At 38.8% G+C, this 22263-nt stretch overlaps 2 protein-coding genes across 2 annotated transcripts; both read right to left on the reverse strand.

The window, feature by feature from the left end:
• Nucleotides 1-1021: 1021 nt before the first annotated feature.
• LOC121512694 (duodenase-1-like) lies at nucleotides 1022-3104 on the reverse strand. The gene is made up of 5 exons (XM_041792089.1): nucleotides 3012-3104; nucleotides 2788-2929; nucleotides 2571-2703; nucleotides 1509-1790; nucleotides 1022-1414 (listed from the first exon to the last, which is right to left on the reverse strand). The coding sequence occupies exons 1-5, from the start codon at nucleotides 3058-3060 to the stop codon at nucleotides 1253-1255; spliced, it is 768 nt and encodes a 255-aa protein (XP_041648023.1). The 5' UTR covers nucleotides 3061-3104; the 3' UTR covers nucleotides 1022-1252.
• A 3738-nt stretch (nucleotides 3105-6842) lies between these two features.
• Nucleotides 6843-12983, reverse strand: LOC121512254 (ovochymase-2-like). The gene is made up of 10 exons (XM_041791425.1): nucleotides 12930-12983; nucleotides 12711-12856; nucleotides 12485-12626; nucleotides 11753-12019; nucleotides 10528-10678; nucleotides 8279-8353; nucleotides 8053-8197; nucleotides 7833-7965; nucleotides 7094-7357; nucleotides 6843-6998 (listed from the first exon to the last, which is right to left on the reverse strand). Exons 1-10 carry the CDS (start codon nucleotides 12981-12983, stop codon nucleotides 6843-6845), a joined length of 1533 nt encoding a protein of 510 aa, XP_041647359.1.
• Between the last annotated feature and the right edge of the window lie 9280 nt (nucleotides 12984-22263).

Below are 22263 nucleotides of genomic sequence, written 5' to 3' on the forward strand. Positions count from 1 at the left end.
TACCCTTCTCGAATTTTCATGTGAAGTTATTTGCAAACTCTAAGTGGAATTTCATGTGTTTTGCACTGAAGATAGGCCTCCATCTAGCCACTCATAAGCCCAGATCAGTGGAGGGTTGCAGTGGTGGTTGTCCTTCTGGGACTTTGTCAGAGTGACCATTGAGTACTTGATTGAATGTCATACTAAGCCCCTCCCCGATCACTCAGTTTGGTGGATCACCACTTCTTGAAAGAATCCTGTTCATGTCAGACTTCTTCCATTTAAAAAATTATGGAGGCCACTGTGATCTTGGGAACTTTCAGTGCAGCAGAATCATTTCTGCTGCAAAATGAGGCATGTTAGCCAGGATGCTAGCACCAATGCTACTGGTCCAACACACACTGATACCATCAATAAATGAAATAAGGGGAGGGCCCATTCACTGGGTCATTCAATGGACCCAACCAATTCTTTTGGCAGACCTGGTGCTGGCTACTTTGGTTGTCAGTCCATCTGTTGACTTCTGAAAAATAACCGACCTATGAAACATGAGGGTAAACTAGCTAACTATCCAGCTAATTAGTCAGCCAAGCCTGCAAACTAGCATCTCAGCAGACAAATGCAAAACTCAAGGCTTCATTTACACTGTCAAGAATCCAGTGTATGACATGAAACGGCCATACCCATAATTTGCACAGTCTAAAGTAACCTTAGTTTTATTTATTTTGAACTGTATTGCTTCAAAGAGCCACATAGAAAGTGATTAGCTAATACAAGTATTTGTGTTGGACATATGAGTCACAACCTTAACCCTCATAAAGTTTGTTTGAAATGTGAGTCAGCTTTAATGAACCACGTTAACCACAGTCTGCTTCTGAAGCTTTAAGCAGCCAGGTTCCCACAGTCACAAATAACACAACAGTCATCAATGTTCATCATTTAACACACAGCAATCTCACTGACCATGTTTAGGTAGCATTTATTTTATTACTCAAAACAATTAACAGAAAAAAAGTTTAATGATCTTTTTGTGTGTGAAAAAACTGTTACAGATGTTGGATTCATGATATTCTGTTTATTAGCATTTAACTCTGCAAGCTGTGATAGAAAATTACGAAGGTTAAAAACATAAGAAATTACATCTAAAAGGCATTTGCAAAAGTGTAATGCAGGAAAGTTTCACTCGGCTTCCATTCATAATGGTGGGTCTATTTGAAAAGCAGTCAGATTTTTAAGCATCCATCACAGAGAAATTATTTTAATGCTGTTATATTTAACACTTCTTCCTCTTGAGGATTCCGTTTATCCAGGGGATGAATTTGGACACGTCTGTATAAATGTTGGAAATATTTGGGTATTTACAGTTGCCTTGACAGTTGAAAGAAACGACACCAACTGCCTGATTGTCGCACACCAAAGGTCCACCGGAGTCATACTGTTAGGAGGAAAAGATTCATCTCTGTCATTTCATAAGATTTTTTTAAATGATTTCTGTTTACATTTTGACTGTTTACAGACTGAATACTAACCTTACAGATTCCATTCTTTGTGTTATATCCACCCGCACAGATTACGTTATCAGGAAGCTCCACGCTCCGACGAAGCTCCCTCCACTGCTTCTTACACTTCTTCAGGTCAATGACAGCAACTTCCATGTCTTGCAGATCATTTTCAATTTTATTAGCGCCAGTTTTTGTCCAGCCCCATCCAGCTACACGGCACTTCTTGTTCTCCTTAAGTTTCATTTTAGGACTCGGGAGGTCAATGGTCTTTATATTTGATTTGTTCCCCAGCTTAGCTTTCCTTGACAACTGCGGACACAAAAATAAAGGTTAAAATCTGGCTGAACATGCCTCATTTCTTAATTAAACTTTGGTAAGGAAATATAAAACTGCATCAAATATCCTTCCAAAATCTGCTAAAAAATATATCGGGCAAAAAGCTGGAAAAGGTGCAGTCACTCAGCTATGCTGACCTCTCTCCAGGTCAATTAATTATTCAACCTACAGGCACATGTAATATTGAAGGTATGTGACAAACTGGTGTCAGGATGCCTTTACTTATTACTTCCCATGGATTTTTCATTTGTAAAGTTTTTTCTTTATTTCTTTTTTTTTTTTTAAATCTAACTGCTGCAAAGGGCATGTGCCAAATCAGTGGAAATCAAACATGAGGTTTAAGTCAACAATTATTTTTCCCATAATTAGGTATTTAGAGTTTAATAATGAAAAGAATTGGCCAGCCCTACTGAGGTTTAAGCCCCTCAACCCCACTGTAAGTTTAATACCAGATCAATGGAAATGCGAATTACTGTTTGGAAACAGAATAGAATAAACTTAAAAACATAATTCTAGTATCAAATATGTATTGAGCATATGTTGTTTATTTCTAAAAGTGGCACCTTGCCTAAAGGCATGTTTGTGCATATCCAGTTATGTATTTTTGAGGCTTTGCTGACTAAGAAGAAATATTTCTCTGATGTGACTGCACAAAGGAAAACGGAAAGAGGCCTTGTATTGTTCTCTGTCAGGAATCTCAATATTACTAATGTAATTGATTATTTATGAGACAATCAGGTTGACTCTGCTTACTTTGAGGAGCATGATGTCATTCCCAGATACAGCACCCTTGTAATCTGGGTGTTTGCACACCTCCACAGTGTAATTCATCTTTTTATTGTAATCTCTGAGATTGTGGGTGCCAAGGACAACATGTGTTGGTTTCCTACATGACAACAAATTAAAATAGTTGGATTAATATACACTACATGTAGATGAAGTAAAATGCCTGAAGCAGACAGACACTCACCCACAGTGAGCTGCAGTGAGCACAAAGTCTTCACTGATGAGGAATCCTCCACAGATATGACCTTTGTTACTCTGCACAGAGGCCATGTACTGCATCGCATTCTTCTTGGTCTTTTTGCCATTTATGATTTCACCACCCAGGGCTTTAGAGATAGAGAGACATTGTTAACATGGAAACGTCTCATTTTTGGTCTTGAGCATTAAAATTAGATCAAATAATCTTACCAAAACCCGCAAGAGCGCAAAAAACAAAGATCTTGTGCAGCGCATGCATGGTGACAGCAGCAGTCAGCCTGTGGTCTTGAAGGTTTATAGAGACCACTCAAAGTGTCAGTGTGATCACTATGGGACCCTGTGGTTGCCTTTTTCATAAGCAATGCTTAGGTCACATCCTGTCTTGTGAAGGCGTGCATTATTAACATGTAACAATCAGTGAAGTGGATTATTCAGCTCCTCATTTTCCTCTATATTTCATCCATTATTCTATCACCTTCACCATCTCAGCCTCCTCCTCTCTAGCCAGCAGTTTTGTTGCAACCCTCATATTTGCTTTGATTGGATTGCTGCCCAACAAAATTGCATTGTGTAGATTTGCCAACTCACATAAAGAGTCAAAGTCCTCAAGTCTGCATCTGAGCTGACATTGTGGTGGCACTAAACACTCACACAGCTGACATGTTATACAGTCTGTAACTTCATGCCAGCATCATGGCTTACAACACTCCATAAATGTTGTCCCATATCTGCATTTAGTTGCCATCAGATGTAATAGATGTACAGTACAATCTGGATGTTGTCGCATATTACTCTCTCTCTGGTTTCTTCTTCATGATATCCAGCAGAGTGTGTCAGACTCCACAGCCACACTTTAAACACAGATCCTCCTTTTCACCACTAGAGAGTGCTGCTTCTTCATCGTTCAGTTCGGATGCAACATCCAGAAGATTGACAGCAGACATCTTCGAATGGTTTGGTTCTTATAACCTGCTTCAAGGTTAAAAAGTTTAAAAGGCAGTAACAGCAAACTTCCCATTTTGAGAGTAAAACACAAATCTCAGAGGTAAGAGATTTAAGTGGACAACATGTGATAAAGTGTCCTCTAGTGGACAAAAGTGTAGAACCTACAGTGCTCCTATCCAATAGTGGAGATACTGCAATACAGCGTCATAAGTTCCTTGCTATTATCATTTACACTGATATAATCCCTTTCATTTCTTTGTATATCAACCGTTCACTGGGCACTTATTGAAATACTTTTAATTTAAAATTTAAGCCATAGAATATTACTGACGGATCAATGACTTTTTTTCTTAACTTTCATCACTTTTTAATTTATTTTACATTTATTTTGGGGACATTGTTTTCCATGGTGTATGCATATTAACTCCTTAACACCTGTTGTATCATATTTGATACATACTTTTATGATACCTCTATCTAATCAATATGCTCAATGAATTACTCAAAATAACTTATGAATACAATCTGAAAAATGATAAAAAAAAAAATTTTCTCAAGTGGATTATTAGGTACCAAAAACACCCAATGAATAAAATGAGATACTAAAAATATTTTTTTGAATTTCAGTAGAAAGTTTGAGAAACATTTTAGTTTCAAAAAAAAAAAAAAAAAAAAAAGAGAGAGAGAGAGAGAGAGAGAGAATTTTCTGGCTATTATTCGTGTTTTCAGGCTTTAAGGGGTTAAAATGTTATTTATGGAAAAATAAATACATATAAAGTCAAATGAGCAGTAATTTACACACCAAGAAAATATTCAATTCAAAACATTCAGTTGTTTTTGAGGAACATAATGACAAAGATGAATCAGCATGCTGCTTTCCAGAACACTTAGGACATGGAACAGTGACAGGTCAAAGCACGTAGTCATCTGAGATGGCTGCAGTGTCTCCTGACAGGATCACAGACATTAGAGTTGGTGAGGTTGATTTTAGATTGCGACCACTTTTGGAGATAAGACATGACTGGCTTCAGAATATTGTAGAAGTCATGGTGGTATCACCAGTTTTATCTTAGGATTCCAACAGGACATCTAAAGCGATCATAAATATTGAATCACAAAGTGGATTTTAGAAGTGGTGAGGCTCACAATAAAAACAAAAAACTGATTGATACCACTGAAGTATAATAAAACAGTTATACGGTTGAAAAATTGAAATAATATATTTTTCACCAGATATACATTTGATCTTTCTTATAATTCATCTGAAAACTAAAAAAAATACAAATATTGAACTTCTAAATGAATTTAAGCAGAAATAAGGCCCACAGTGATCATAAAACTGGCCATAACCCACATAAGTACTATAAAACTGTCATAATGTCATAAAGCTGACCAAAAAACACACCTATTTTATAATAACTGCTTGAAAATTTCTATAAATTAGTCACATTTACTACTGGATAGCACTATATTTGTACAAATGTGTGGCAACATCCAGCTACGCTATAAAGTACTATCATCCTATTGTATAATAAGATATTTTTCTAGTACATTCCCTTAGTATCGTTGATAGGTGAGGTGTCCATATGTCTTTATACAGACACCCCTAAATGGGCATATGTTCAAATATGGTTCCTCCATCTTTCACACTAAAATTTCAGTAATTTCAAGAAATCCTATGCAGACAAACCTGTTTACCGAAGAAACAAATTAGGTATACTCATAATGAAACATAATTAATCATAATCTGGGTTACTGACCATTTCACATCATAAGGAGGACAGTTTACGTGTGCTGCTTCCCACACAACAAGTGCCCCTGTCCCCCCACAATCCTGAGTGATCCACTAGAGGACTCAGGTTTTATGGGGGACAGGAGCAGGATGTATCTTACACATTGTTTATCACAAAGTCCTCAAGTGTAAAACAGATTCTACCAAAGTCGAGCCACTGACTGGCATTCATGATAGATTATTCTGCATTAACCCCTTTGGACTCACTCAACCTCTGAAGGTGAGAAAATGCAGCTCTTAAGTGTGAACTACAGGATGATTGCAAAAATCAAGACATCATCTTTAGGCCTTGTGTTTAAATACTCAGCTCTCAGCACTATTGAACATGAAGCCTGGTGCAAAAAGGGTTTTAGTCTTTGTAATTTCTTTCTATATTCATGACAGATGGGTGTTCAACATTTTCATGTCTTGCCTGTTTGAACTATTAAATCCTATATTTAAAGGGTTGTGCCTGGCAGATTTAGTTTAGCTATCTGTTAGGCGTTGACACAGATCTGTTCAGTTGTCACTTTTGGTGAGTAAAATTCCACTATTTATGCATAGATAATTTAACATTAAGTGTATTCAAATTTGTATTTTAAGCATGACCTGACTCTGATGTGTGTCATTTCTTACGGGGCCACATGAGGGTGTCAAAAGGCCAATGAGCTTCTCTGTCAGTGTACAGAGTGTTCATTCATGTCTCTGATATCTGCTGCCTGATGTTTGTTGCAATTCCATCTGATAAGTGTTGAGTAAAGACACAGGCACTGCATCATTTTTCCTGTGGTAGATGTCCATGTCACAACCTTAAACCTCAAAAAGTTTCTTTTGAAATGTGAGTCAGTCTTGATGAACCACAGACACCACTGTTGTCTGCTGCAGACATGAGCACTGATGTTCCCACAGTCACAAATACAGACTATAACCTGTTCTATTTCTTTGTATCAACATTTAACACATTTAACACCTAAATTACAGAACAAACATGTAGTCATTTATTTTTATTTGAGGAAACAATTTGATGCAACAAACTGCATTTTAATTGATGAGAAGATCATGTGTATAAAATAAATATCACATAGACATCGTTTTTCACATTCTCTGCTTTATTTTTTAAGATCTGCAAGCAAGCTTTAATTTAACAACAACAATGATAGAAATTAAAAAAAGAAAAAGAATGTTTAAACTGCAAGAGTTTGTAAGAAAGAAAGGAAAAAGTATTTGACATTTGTATTTTTTCTTGGCTGACAAAGATGGATCTTTTTAGCAATGCGGTCAGATTTTACGCATCCATCAAAATGACAACATGTTTAATGCAACATTTAGCACTTCTTCATCTTCCTTTTAATCCAGGAGATGTATTTGGATACATCTGTGTAGACGTTGGGAACATCATTTAAGTAGTCACACTTGCCAAGGTTGAAGGAGACAATACCAACGGCCTGATCATCGCAAACCAAAGGTCCACCAGAGTCGCCCTGATAGGAGGAAAAGTTTCATCTCTGTCATTGTAATGATTTTTTTTTACATCATTTCTGTTAATATTTTTGCTGCTAACAGATGAAACACCAACCTGACAGAATCCTTTCTTTGTGTCTTTTCCACCTGCACAGATCACATTCTCAGGAAGTATATCCCCCCACAGCTTTATACACTCCTCATAGTCAATAACAGGAACTTCCACATCTCGCAGTTCATTTTCAATTCTACCACCGGTTTTTGTTGGACCCCATCCAGCTACACGGCACATTTTCTTCTTGTTCAGGTCAATTTTATGATTCGGGAGATTGATGACATCAATATGTGTGTTTCTTCCCAGCTTAGCTTTCTTTTTCAGCTGTAGATAAAAGAATAAAAGTTAGAAAAGTCCAGAAAAATGTCTTCCACACTAGGACCTTTTTTTTCTGGCAAACTTCAAGAAAGAAATAAGAGAGAATCATTGTTTTCTTACGATGGTTTTTTTCAGTATTTGTGATTGCACAACTCCCATTGCAAAATAAAATGACAAAACAGGTGGTATTTAGTAAAGTAAAGCAGCATGTTTCAATATCTTGCATTAATAGCATGCCTTTCTAAAAGTGACACCTCACCTCAGGATGTGTTAGTCTATTTTAAATGTGGACTTCCAGTCGTGTTTTATCACAAATAAAAGGTGATAAGCAGCTACATTTGCACGTCTCCAGTTGCTGTGCTTACTGCTTTAACCACAATGGAACATGTCTTATAATTTCTCAATCTACCCCTACACGCAACATAACTAACAGCTTAGCAGCAAATTAGACATAAGGAGCACAATAAAATGATATGCTTACTTTGAGGAGCATGATGTCATCACCACATGCAACTTTCTTATAACCCCCGTGTTTGCACTTCGTCACAGGGTATTTCATTGATTCATCGACATCTCTGAGATTGTGGGTGCCAAGAACAACATGGGTTAGATTCCTACATGAAGACAAATAAGCATAATTAACAGAATGATACACACTGCGCAGAGGTAAAGCAAGATGTTTGAAGCAGAAAGACACTCACAGATCACAGTGAGCTGCAGTGAGCACAAAGTCTTCACTGATGAGGAATCCTCCACAGATATGACCTTTGTTACTCTGCACAGAGGCCATGTACTGCATCGCATTCATCTTAGTCTTTTCACCATTTATGATGTCACCACCCAGGGCTGTAAGGGTAGAGAGAAATGTTTGGGTGAAAATTTCTCATTTCTGGGCTTGAATATTAAAGTTAGATTGAATTATCTTACCAAATCCCACCACAGCAGAAAAAATGAAGATCTTGTTCAGAGCATGCATGGTGACAGCAGCAGTCAGCCTGTGGTCTGAAGGTTTTCAGAGACCCCTTAAAGTGTCAGTGTGTTCACTATGAGACCCTGTGGTTATAGTCTTTATCCGCATTGCTTAGGTCACATCCTGTCATGTGTAGGCATGCAGTATTTATTTCCTATACTATATTTATTTCTGACAGAATACCTGGGTGTTGTTTCCACCTGCACAGATCACTTTATCAGGAAGCTTATTCCACTGCAGCTTATAACACTCCTCATAGTCAATCACCAGAACTTTCACATCTCATAGATTATTTTCAGCTTTACCATCGGTTATTGTTGAGCCCCATCCCCCTACATGGCACATTTTCTTCTTATTAAGTTTAATTTCATGACTCAGGAGTTTGATGTGCACAATGTGTGTCTCTCCCCAATTAAGCTTTTCTTGACAACCGTAGATAAAAACATGAGGGTTTAAGTCTAGAAAAATATCCTTCATAATATGACATGGTTTCACCTCTCATTGCAAGGCAAATAGAGACAATATGGGGTATCAAGTGAAGTAAAGCAACATGTTTCATTACTCTAAATCAATATGAAGCTGCCACCTGAACATGGCTGTTAGGAATTCAGGATTTTTTTTTTTTTAACTTTGTTTACAGTGATAAATGTGTGAGGTTAGAAAAATAAATTAAAGTTCCATCTTGTGTTGCATCACAAAAAAGCAGGAACAATTAAGACAATGGAACTTTAAAAACATTAAGTTAACCAGTAAATGGTCTTTAAAAAATCAGCCCAAATATTCAGTGTCTTTCCAAAATCTGCACAAGAGTTAATCAGCCGCTCAGCCGTGCAGATCTTCATCCAGGTCAATAAATAATTCTGCCTACGGACCACATTTGAAATAGAAGATGGATGACAGACTAGCTTTGATATTCAGAGGGATCAATTATTACCATGATGTTTCATTTTATTGGTGAATTCTATTTTCCTCTTGTTTCTTATGATGATGACTTCATTCATGTAGTGGTGCACAACCTTTGGCAGTTTTGGCGTCACACAAAGGCAGGCTATTGTTGGGCCCAAGGGTGACCAAGGGGCCTCAAAGCATAAGCAAAATAGGTGCACATCAAATTTGAGGTTAACAAAAACATATTTGAATCATTGAGGTCAGTATTTGTAATGTGCATGTAAATAATGTGCCCAGAGTGCATTAAAATATTATCAAAATAGCAGGTGATTTTCCCAAAAATTTCTCCAAAGTTGCTCGTTGCTTTGGCTCCTTTTGACTTTCTGTGAAATTAAATGTCAACAATTTTGAGTAAAGTTTATATCAGGAAATATTTTCTGATCTGCATTTGATCTCACTTAATGCCTGTTCAAGTGTCTTTCAGTTGAAAAATACTGCTGATCTGAAATCTGTTGTCTATGCAGAGGCAGAGATGCTTGTTCCTGCTTCTGTATCCTCCAGGTACAATTCCCTTTTCACATGGCTCAATGAGACCCCCCTCTATTGTTGACAAGTGATCCAAAATGCTGCTGCAAGTGTGTTGTGTAATCAAATGTGTTTTTTAATCTTGACCTCACCCTGGTGTGTGATATCTGCTGTCTGATGTTTGTTTGTAAATAAAATGGGTTTATCTGATAAAAGTACTGAGTGAAAGGCCCAGCCACCATATGTATTTTCTCAAGTGGTGGATGTTCGTGTCACAACATAAAACCTCTAAAAGTTTCTTCTGAGAAGAGTCAGTCTTGATGAACCACAGAAACCACTGTTGTCTGCAGACATGAGCACTGATGTTTCCACAGTCACAAATACACAACTATAACCAGTTTAATTTCTTTTATCATCATTAAACACACATAGCAATCTAAATCGATATAATAACCTGGCTGGTTTTATTTTTAATTAGGTCAAATTTAGTTGAAACACTGCATTTTAATTGTGGAAAAGATCTTGTGTGTAAAATAAATATAGACATCATTTGTGATATTCTCTGCATTAGCTTTTAGATCTGCAAGCAAGCTGGGATTAAAGATTACAAAAATAATAAGAAGAAGAAGAAGAATACAAATGGGAAAACGGTCACAAACTTATACAAGGTTTTGGGAAAAAAAACATTTTATATGGAAATTTTCACTTTTCTGATTAAGGTGAATCTATTTCACAAAGCAGTGAAATTTTATGCATCCATCACAATGACATCATGTTCAGTGCTATATGAAGCAATTCTTCATGCTCTTTTTAACCCAGGGGATGTATTTGTACATGTCTGTGTAGACGTTGGGAACATCTGGGTAGTCACAGATCCTGCCGTTGTTGAAGGAAACAATACCAACTGCCTGGTTATCACACACCAAAGGTCCACCAGAATCCATCTGTTAAAAAAAACAGTTCAATCACTGTTATTATTTAATTTTATGTATTTATTGAATTTTTAAACACACCCCCACATCCACATACCACATATATATACTGTATATATCGATGCTGACAAGTGCACAGAGATTTTAGAATAACATATCCTCCCATCTAGACGTCTCTTTCAGGGAAGGCCTTGCATATTTTTGCAAGAAAATGCTAAACCACATACCACATCTATAACATCAGCATGGTTTTGCAGTATAAGAGTCCATGTTATGAATTGTCCTTTTATGGTGCATTATAAAACCAAAAATCTGATAAAGAAGACCCAGGACTGTTGAGCAGCTCAGCTCCAAGACAACAATGGGACATTTCTCTCCCAAAACTCATGCAACTGGTCTCCTCACTTCCCAGATGTTTACAGACTGTTGTTAATTGAAGAGGAGATGCTACATGATGGTAAACATGGCCCTGTCTCTACTTTTTGAGCTGTTTGTCTTGCAGCAAATTCGTAATGAGCTTACATTTTTCATAACATGGTAAAATGCCTTAGTTTCAATATCTGATGTGTCATTTATGTTCTTTTGTTAACAAATATGGGTTCATGAGATTTGACAATCATGGCATTCTGTTTTTATTTACATTTTAGACAGTGCCCCAGCTTTTTTGGAACTGGGGTTGTACATCTTATAACTCATCACACATTTTTTATTATATAATGTTTATTTATGACTCTATTTGTCTATTGTTAGGCCTCAGCACCTGGAATCAATCAATTTATAAATGTAATTATTTCATACTTTAGATTACTTGTTTTGACTCGTATACATTTTGTATTGAGTAGGATTTATTTATTGCACCCTTGATTGTTAGTTTATTTTAGATAGTTTTTCTTATTGTCTTATTATCCTTGCTATGTGGGAGTTTTCACAGTGCCTTGTTTCAGTCCAATGTGGGGCTAAAGGTGGAAATTAGAGACTCGCAACTAATTTTTTCACATTTGATGTATGAAGCTTCACTGTTGTAGCAGCCTGTCCTTTAATAAATAAACAAGATATGTTTCTGCAATTTCCAGATTAAATACCAACCTGACAGAATCCTTTGTCTGTGCTATATCCACCTGCACAGATCACTTTCTCAGGAATCAAATTCCGCCACAGCTTTCTACATTTCTTCAGGTCAATCACAGGAACTTCCACATCATGCAGATGATCTTCAGCTTCACCAGCACCAGTTCTTCTCCAGCCCCATCCAGCTACACGGCATTTTGTGTTCTCTTTAAGTTTCATTTTATGACTTGGGAGTTGGATGAGCTTAATATGTGTGTTTCTCCCCAGCTTAGCTTTCCTTGACAACTGTCAAAAGACAAAGGTTAAAATCTAAAAAAAAAAAGTCCTTTATGATATGATTTTTTCTTTGGCAATTTCCCATAAAAATGAGAGCTCTGTTAACCTTGCGTGTGTTGTTTTTATACTGAGTTTTCTAAAAATAGCGGGAGCAGGCATTTTTAAAACATTATGCCATGCCAGCAAACTGTTTTCTTCACTTTAAACAACATATTAACCTATTTTAAAATGTGGAGACTTTCAGTCATGTTTTGACACAAATAAGAGATGAGAAGAAAGAACTTCTTGTGTACATGTGTGCATATCCAGTTGTTGTGCAGTTCTATGGTTTTGCCGACTCAGAAGAATTTTTTTTTTATCACTGTGATTGCTTTAAGCAAAATGGAAAAGGGTCTTAGAATTACTTATAGTTAAGAAACTAGTCTGACATAAAGAAGCATACTGTCTTGAAATGATCAGATTGATGCTGCTTACTTTGAGGAGCATGATGTCATTCCCAGAACTAACTGTCCTATAACCCCGGTGTTTGCACGTCTTCACATGGTATATGTTTGTTTTATCAACATCTTTGAGATTGTGGGTACCAAGGACAACATGTGTTGGATTCCTACATGAAGACAAATATGAATAATTAACAGAACATTATATATTACATAAAGGGAAAGCAAGATGTTTAAAGCAGAAAGACACTCACAGATCATCACAGTGAGCTGCAGTGAGCACAAAGTCTTCACTGATGAGGAATCCTCCACAAACATGACCACTGTCATTATGCACAGAGGCCATGTACTGCATCACATTATTTTTGGTTTCTTGACCATTAATGATTTCAGCACCCAGGGCTTTAAGGATACAGAGACATTTTTAAGGTGTAAACTTTTCATTTTTGAGCTTCAATATTAAAATCAGATCAGATAGTCTTACCGAATCCCGCCAGAGCACAAAAAATGAAGATCTTGTGCAGAGCATGCATGGTGTCAGCAGCAGTCAGCCTGTGGTCTGAAAGTTGTCAGAGACCCCTCAAAGTGTCAGTGTGTTCACTATGAGATCCTGTGGTTAGAATCTTAAACACCTTTGCTTCAGTCACATCCTGTCTTATGGAGGTGGGCTGTACCAACACTTAATCAGTGAAACTGCTTCCTCTACTCTTTAATTTCTTATACATTTAACATATAATTTCATCTCCATTTTCTCCTTCTTACTCTCCTTTTGATTCAAATATTTGACTAGATAAGAAAAAGAGCTGTTCAGTTAAACACCAACAGAGCAGAGCTCCCTTTTGCTTCCAAGGTTGCTCTGTCTGTTGTTCCTTACAGAACGACTGCAGATATGCAAACCCATATAAAGATTTGGAGATGTAAAGTCTGCATCAGAGCCCTCACAAACTCTGTGACTTCATATTTGATTCTTCATGATATCCAGCAGAGTGTGCCAAACTACACGACTTGGCATTTAACACAGGTCTACCTTTTTACCACTGAAGGGTGCTGCTTCTCTATCGGTTAATAGTAATGTAAAATCCCAGATTGAGTTGTCTGTTGACTCTTCATAACATCTGTCAGTCCCCCCCCCCCCCTTCAAGTCAGTATATAGTAGAGTCACCTTTGGCTCCAATCACAGCACTGAGTCTGTGTGGATGGGTCTCAATCAGGCTTGCACATCTGAACACTGCAACTTTACTCCATTCTTTTTTTTGCAAAACTGCTCAAGTTATGTCAGGTTGCACGAACAGCCCCTTTAAAGTCCAGCCACCAATTCTGTATTGGATTGAGGTCTGGGCTTTGACTCGGCCACTCCAGAACATTCCCCTTGTTGTCTTTAAAATATTCCTGCGTAGCTTTCGCTGTTTGCTTCAGGTCATTGTCTTGCTGGAAAATCTCCTCCCAAGCCATAGTTATCTAGCAAACTGAATAAGACTGTCCCTCAAGACTGGCCTATATAGTGCCACATTCACTTTACCTTCTACCTTTACAAGTGTTTTACGGCTGGTTACCAAGAGGCATCCCCACTGCATGATACTGCCACCACCATGCTCCACAGTGGGGTTGGTGTGTTTGTGATGATGTGCACTGTGTCGGAAGGTCAAAAAACACCATTTCAGTTTCATTAGACCAAAGAACTTTCTTCCACTTGACCATGGAGTCTCCCACATGCATTTTGAAGAACTCTAGTCGAGATTTAATATGAGTTTTCATAAACAGTGGACAACAGCTGTTGAATGCAGAGTCTCTCCTATCTCAGCTGCTGAAGCTTGTAACTCCTTCAGAGTAGTCATAGGTGTCTTGGTAGCCTCTCTCACTAGTCTGCTTCTTGCATGGTCATTCAGTTCATGAGGACAAGCGTAATCTAGGCAGATCTACACATGTGCCATATTCCTTTCATTTCTTCATGATGGATTTAACTGAACTCTGGGAGATGTTCAGGGACTTGGGAATTTTTTGTATCCATCCTATGACATACTTTTCAATAACATTTTCTGGAGTGTTCTTTTGTCTTCATGGTGTAATAGTAGCCAGGAATACTGATAAACCAGTGACTGGATCTTCTGTCCACCAGTACAGTATCTCAGCAGATAATTGGCAGGGCTTCACGTTTATATAAACAGAAAAAAAAGAGAAGCTAGAGACTTGTCATCCATCTTTATATAAGTCCCCTGGAGTAACTCTAAACTTGTTTTTTAAGGTAAGGTTCGAGCCAGGACTTGAGTGGAAGATTGTTTCTTTACAGACTTAGTTGGAGTGGATGAAGCTTCCTTGAGTTTTCCAGCTTTAATCAAGTTCTTTCACCAGATGAACTTTGACAGAAGAAACAGACCTGTGCATGTTTTGCTAATTGTATGGCACAGCCTTTGAGTTTTAATCGGATAAAAAAAAAACCTCCATCTGCTGTATGTCAGCCTCCCTAAAGCAAAAAGAAAGCAGATTTTGACATAAAACATGAAAGAACATGCCTGAAAGAAAGAATATACACCTGTTAATCTTTGAATTAAAAACCTTCAGAGTTGGAAAAAAAAATCCACCTTGCATGCAGTGACAAAACACAGAGTCTGTCTGGTTTCTCTGGCATGAAGTAATTACTTCACACAGCCGGGCTTGAGGATCAGGGTGGGTAGTTTTTGGCACAGTTAAAACTTTGTATGAAGCAGCACTGACTTTGGTCTTTTCCAGTCACTGACAGCCAAAGACAACCTCATGATGTTGACTGGGACTCAGGCCAATATGTGACTGTTCTGCCTCAGTTAGCCTGGCTGGAGAAGATGGTCTGTGCTCTTTAAGGGCTGGCAACACCTTTCACTGATCTTTTAATATTTTTACAGTATGTATATGCTCATCTTTGATTAAACTCAATTTCCTTATTCAATATCAAATAAGTCTAAAATAACAGGGCTGATGCAACCTTTAGCTGGAAATTGAGCTTTAGCTTTAACTGGAACATTTTCTTCTTAAAATTGTTGATTAAGAATGTCTGCCTGATAGTATTCTTCTTTCAAAATCAATGAGATATTTAAACATGGCAGCTTCTGCGTTTGTGTCTATTAGTGCTGTAGCATAGGAAGTGACAATTTTTTTGACCAATCAGTGAACTGCAGTGTGTCTGTTGTGTCTAGCTCTACTATAGGGACAGGTAAGGGAGCTTGGCAGCCCTACAGCAGGGTGCAAAAAATGTAGGATGGTACCAAACTGAACTGGACAGCTTGGTTGAAATGACCTATAACCTGTAATTTCCACATACACTGGCTGCACTCACTGAAGGTGAGCGACCTCGTCACTGGAAGCATGTCTAAGAGCGATGCTAACCCAGAACATCCCTGATCAGCTTGAGACAAGAGGGCAGAAATCAGAGGGGAACTATGGTTTCATTTAGGAATAGTAAGTCAACAGCAGAATATTTTGCCTTTTGGGGGCAGATTTGTCATTTGGACATGATTCCATGATTTTATTGCTTCCACCATGGGTGAGTATATTATGAGGTTAAAAGGTTTATGTACAAAGAATCTGTGGTTTCATGTAAAATTCTGATGCTTTTTACCTCAAAGCTTCACTTTTCCGCATTAATAGTGCCATTGCAGCTCTGTGACCCACTGACCTCCAGATGACCTTAGGGTTGTGCTGCAGAATGAGATGTGATGTTGATATAGTGACGATATATGATCAGGAGTCAATGTGTTGTATTTAGAAGTTGGCCAGATACTTTGCGTGTTTTTCCAGCTATTGGATTGATGTGGATTGACATGGTTTGGCAGTGGCCAGCACTGAAAATAGACCTGCAGCTTATCTCCAACACAGCACAGCGGTGTGGCCCATTTAAGAAGTAGAAACAGGACGGGTGGCTCACTTTGGGTTTTTCCTTAGCTGAAGCTAGCACAGCTACACTAGCAATGTAGTTAATGTTCTATAGAAGCCAATGTTGCTAAGTTGAAGCAAACCTAGCCAAAGCTAATGCTGCTAAAGCTAACAAAGCAATCTAGATAACTTATCTATTTAGCTTACATAGCTGCTTTGTGAGCTCAGCTTTAGCAATAGCTACATTATCTATAGCTAAGTTAGCTTTAGTAACATGAGCTTTAGCAAACAGATCTAAAGCTAAATTAGCGACGCAGATAACATAGGTACGTAGCTTGTGTAGCTGCTTTGTGAGCTAGTTTGAGCTCTGTTAGCTACGTGGTTCTGTTATCTAGCTCCATTAGCTGTGTAGATCCATTATCTACATAGCGAAGCTATAAAAGCTATGCTGGCGTCTTTATAATGTTTTCATGCAGGTCAGATTTTCAACCCAAAACTTTGGTATCCTTACCATTACCTTAATCTTCATCATAACCCTAAATGGAAGTTAAATCCTATTTTATTTGGACAGTTTTAGCATATATTTCTGTTCTAAACATACAGCATCTCAGATCCAGGGCCTGTGAGAGTGGCTGTCAGTAATAAAGGGTCTGCAGCCAGTCTTGAACAAAATGTGACACAGCTTTTAACAGTCCAGAAAGACTGTTCAGCTAGCATGCTTTCAATCCCTTCACCTTACATTACCTAATGGCACCTGCTTCAGGCATTGATAACATCAATACAGAAGTAATCAGTCTTGTCACTAAGGGTCTTGTTTGCTTTTGCAGGTCATAAAATAATATTATTGTTAATCTAAATACATTTTATAACAGCCTTCCTAACCCTAAAACATTTGTTTACATGCTTGGTAATACTTGTTTTTACTAATACTTGATTATTTCCTTACTTTCCTTTCATCTGTTCTGATTTAAACAGTCACCCCTCCATCCATCTCTCCACTTTGCCCCTGTGTGTCTGGCTCAACTGCAAACATCCAGAGAATGCCCGACATGGGGTTTGGCTGGTCGGCACCACATACCTGCGGCGTGGCATGGCAGGGCTTTAGGGAAACTGTGGCGCATGTGCCACTCAGCAGCCCCGTCTAATGTGGAGTAAGTGGCTTCATGAACGCTAATCCACTCAGTGATGAGAAGGCCTCAGTCTGATGGCTCTCTGCAGCCTGCCAAGACTGTCTGAGCACACAGGCGGGTCAGACAGAGCACAATGAGGAAAAACTCCCCAGTTCATGGGGAACATTGCAACTAAATGAAATTTTATTTCCTTTGCAGGTATTTGAGTGTGATGAATCAGTTTGTTCATGATTTCCCTCTTTCTTATGAAATATTTAATTTCAAAAAAGAGCTTGACAGTGAATTGTCTCGCTTCTATATGAAACAGAAATCTTATGAAAAGACAGGATGTTATTAAGATAGTTTTATAACTGATAGACCTTTTTGGGGCAGAGTAAGGTTTAGTGTGTGTGATTCTTCTAATGCTGAGGTCAGACAGGACAATCTTTTGATAGTGTCAGACACCGTTGGATGTAACGCCATACAAAGTATCACGTTAGTGTAATCAGATTACATCTGTCTGTAACGCAGTAGTATAACACGATACTGCTACTATCTTAGTAATCACATTGCTGTCACTATAAAACAATAATCTCATTACTGGTGTTACTGTACACCCTCCTATTTCCATTAAAACATGATCACTGGAAAACCAAATCAAGTGTTCCTTTTAATTTTATGTGACACTTGCTGATGCAGGTGGCTGTCATATGTGACCAAAGCTGGTGTAAACTTCTACAAGTCATCTGAGGTCATTTTTGAGTCTTTTTACATATTATGAAAGTGTAGATTCCAAGCTTTAAAATGGTGTATCATACACCTTAATCTGAGCATATTTTACAAAGATATGCTCATTTGAATGTTAACTTCTAGTTTCTGTTTGTTCTGAGAAAACCAGGCTCAAAGTTTCTGGACTTTTCAAACCTTCGGGCGTGAACAATCGGGCCACATTTACATAAAGTCCACCCAAACCAAGCTTCTGAATCAGACTGGTGACGCTCATCAAAATAGTCCCATAGGAAATCCGTCTTCATCAAACTTTCACTGTCGAGTGATCTTGAAGTCATCCCAAGTCTGTTGATAATTCTTGCTGCTTCTTCATCGTCTCTTCTACTTTTCTTTGCTGCAGGGCGCATCTTGAGGCTTGTTGATAAAGGTGATAACTAGAGTGGCCAATTATCACCCAGCGCAGTTTCGCTTTACCCTCCTCTCAATCTCCCCGCAGCAACTCCGAAAACAGGGCATTTTAAAACACAAAATTTATGATTTTAAATATCACATTTTTGTTACGTTTTCGTCGAATTAGTAGTTTAAATGTCAGACTTGGATAAAATGAGAAAAAAATGAAAAATGATCATTTTTGAAGAAAACGACTTTGTATCCATTTTTCTCAACCACTGGAATGCCGGCTAGCAGGAACTTTATCTGGCTTCGGTCACATATTAGCTCGAGTCTATGAAGGTGGAAGAGGAAACGTTCAAGCAGCTTAAATAAGGGTGTCTTTAGACCTGTGGAGATATGTACACTACTTTGGATTTGTTGCACAAAAGGACAAGAATGTGACAGTGAAGTGTAAACCGTGCCCAAGCCTGAAACGACTCTCCACTGCCATGAACGCTGCATCAAGTCTTCGCAAACATCTGCAAAGGCTAAACTTGCAAAGCAGATGGATTCACCCATTTCTGTGTTTCTCACCGGCTAATCCATCTAGCAAGGCTTCCATCTGAACCGTTTGGGCCCTGTAATGAAGTGACAGGCCCAATCAGAAGTACTGAGCATTGAGAATGCATGTCTCCCGGACCAAAACAGAGATCCAGGCATTAGAGCATGCCTTGGATGCTGTCATCAAATCCGTGTCTGTGAGTGGTGAGAGCTTAGGAAGTTGTAGAGCGGTTCACCGACCTTAGCAGCATAATCAATCAATCTGCTAACTGCATGGCTGACATCAACTGCAGAATTGGACTCATGCATGGGGAAATGGGTTTGCTGGGCAAGACCGTGTGGCATTCATGTTATCTGAGCATGAAGATGAAAGTCAGAGTGTCTCGGTCCTCCCAGTCTTACTCTTCTCTGCCAGAGGTGCAGGCTGGACTCCTTTGTGACCTCTCTTCAACATATTTTTGGGTATTGTTGGCGAGACCATGTGTCTTATGCTAACATGCTCAGGAGAGTGGGGATGGGAAGGCTCAAGCTTCTTGATGCGGGAATGGCAGCTGGCACCTGGTGTCCTTCTCTGGGGCTGATCCAGCTTATCATCCCAGGACCCGGTTGACTGGTATTAATATTAGGGGGCAACTGCGTGCTTTTGGAAGGATACCTGCAGAGAAGGGGCATGGGCCTGGCACCTGGACAATGACCATCAGGAAGCCAGAGCTATGTAGCACCAAGGTTGACTTGGCAAAGTGTTGAATCAGCATATGCTCCCATACCTTTTCTGGCCTAACGTCAACTATACAATACCAGGTCTCCACAGGGCTATGTTTGCTAGTCATACATGAACCAGAAAATATAAAAACCTGCACTATCTTGTCTTCTCTGAGTTTGCCTTGTTCACATACCATTGTGTGAGAGCATCAGTTTTCTCTGTCATAAACTTAAACATAAGAGAGGCCCCACCCTGTGGTGATATTTGGTACTACAATGATTCTGGCTGTTACAATACTTAAAGTAGTTGGGAGAGATAGACAGGTATATTAAATGCTTTTCCTTCATCCCCATACGTGTGCTAAAAAACTTTATGGTACCCTAGCATAAGTCAGGGCCCCAGTCAAAGAAGTCAGGATCCGTCAGTAGGTTGATCAAAAAATGGACAGAATTCCTGTAATTCTGTGCTTACTGTTGTTGGTATTTGTCTTGAGATGTTTCATCTGAAAGCAGTATTTTCCCCTCAGCTTATCTTTGTGTGAAACACATCTATGCCTGCCCACTTCTGTATTATTATCTTGACCTTGAATACCACTGTATGTATTAATTATCAATAACAGTAGAAAAAAATCAGGTAAACTATAGCGCTAAGGTGAATATATGATACATATTTGTTTCCTAATGTATTTTGAAATTTAAAATATATATATTACTTTTATAATGAGTCTGAAATATTTGGGGGAATAAAGACATACTGGTTTGTTTTGTATGAACAATAAATAATAAAGCTGCAACCTTTAAAGCTTCAAACTTTAAGTTTTACACCATTTCACAAGAGTAAATTCATCAAAACTCTGACTGTGATCTGTATTCTCATGCATTTGCTCATAAACCTTGGTACACCTGATAACCATACATACACATGCCTGCAAACTCACATGCACACTCATCTGTCGTCCACCCTTTAGTCCATCTATTCAGCATTATAACTTGGGCTGTTTTTGTAACAAAACAAGGCCTAATCCTAAATTCAGGGAGCTGTGAATGTGCCTCAACAAATGGCAGACAAATGAGAAGGATTAGCGAGGGCCTGTGAAAGAGTGAAAGGTTTGCCATTGATCTACGGTGGTCCTGTTCTCTTTCAGGGCCACTCGGTTTGAAAACCCCACTGAGTAAGAGCATACAGGGCCACTCCAGAGCCCCCTAGGCCACCGAGAGACACACAACAGCCACAATTAGTCTCAGGAGCTGTAATGGCAATTCAATAAGCGCTTTAAAATTGTGCCTTAGTCCGTCTGCCACCCTGCAACCCCTCCCATCCCTCCCATTTTCGTCTACATACATAAGATTGGTATTATGAGTGGCGAGGGGCTCTTTTTTTCTTTCCCACCCACCACAGTTCTTTTCAGTCACTGTGAGAGAAAATGACCACACAGGGTTTCAAAGGTTCTAGAGGCTGCGGTTTGTTGTCGCTGAAGCAGCATGACTTGTGCCCCTGTAGATTTTGGCTAAGGCCCTCAAAATGGGCTTCCATTATTACTTTTTTCTGTCACTCAGCTGCAAATTAATTTTGAAGCAAGTCAAAGTAACCTCTTTTATTGGGTCATGCAGAATACCTTCAGTCCTGTAATGCTTTCATATATGTATGAAGTAAGGATCTACTGTAATTTATGATGCTTTTTATTACATGCAAACATTTCCATTGAATTCAAAATTTAAAGAAGCCTTTGCAGAAACATGAAACAACATTATCCTCTGTGCAGCTTAGCAGGTGCTATCCACTTTAGCTACAACATCAGTGTATGACTCACTCACTCCTCTGCTTACACTGATCAGATCAAACACAGCCTAAACACCTGCACCCCTGACATCAACACATCACAGCAGAGCAGGAGCTGAGGATGTCTCCTCCTTGGACGCCTGTCATTCCCATTCTCCTAGGCTCTCTTTGGGACATTCCTCGTTGATTTTGCACTGTGTTTAGGTTTTTCCTTTTTGCTTCGTGATCAAAGGCCAGAGCTTTTGATCGGGACTTCCAAAGGATCCCTCTTGTTTTGCTGGCGAGCACACTGACAGTGCAGTGGTGGAGCAATGATAATTACAGCTCCCATTTGGTGTCCCTGGAGCTGGCACCAACAGCCAGTCGCACCCTTGGGCCAAGAAGAAAGGAGAGATTTTTTTGGACGTTTAAAAAGAGGAGAGAGGAGAGGCAGAGGAGAAAAGATGGAGGACCTGCTGACAAAGAGGCGAGTCAATCGGGAGAACAGGCAGAAAATGGGATTACTTTGTGCCTTGCATGTTTTAGTGCGTCTGCGCCAACTGAGGGTTGGATGCCGATGATATATTCGGAGGCACCTGTAAGACTGAAACGTACAGTATATAGCATACCTGTAGTGTCTGATCTATAAGAAAAAGTGACTGAACTCAGAGTCAAAGTTTTGATTAAAAATACCATTATCCAGAGAAGAACATCTTTCCAAAGCCTTTTTACAACATG

The sequence above is a fragment of the Cheilinus undulatus genome, linkage group 7 (genome assembly GCF_018320785.1).
Source record: "Cheilinus undulatus linkage group 7, ASM1832078v1, whole genome shotgun sequence".
Classification (NCBI taxonomy): Eukaryota; Metazoa; Chordata; class Actinopteri; order Labriformes; family Labridae; genus Cheilinus; species Cheilinus undulatus.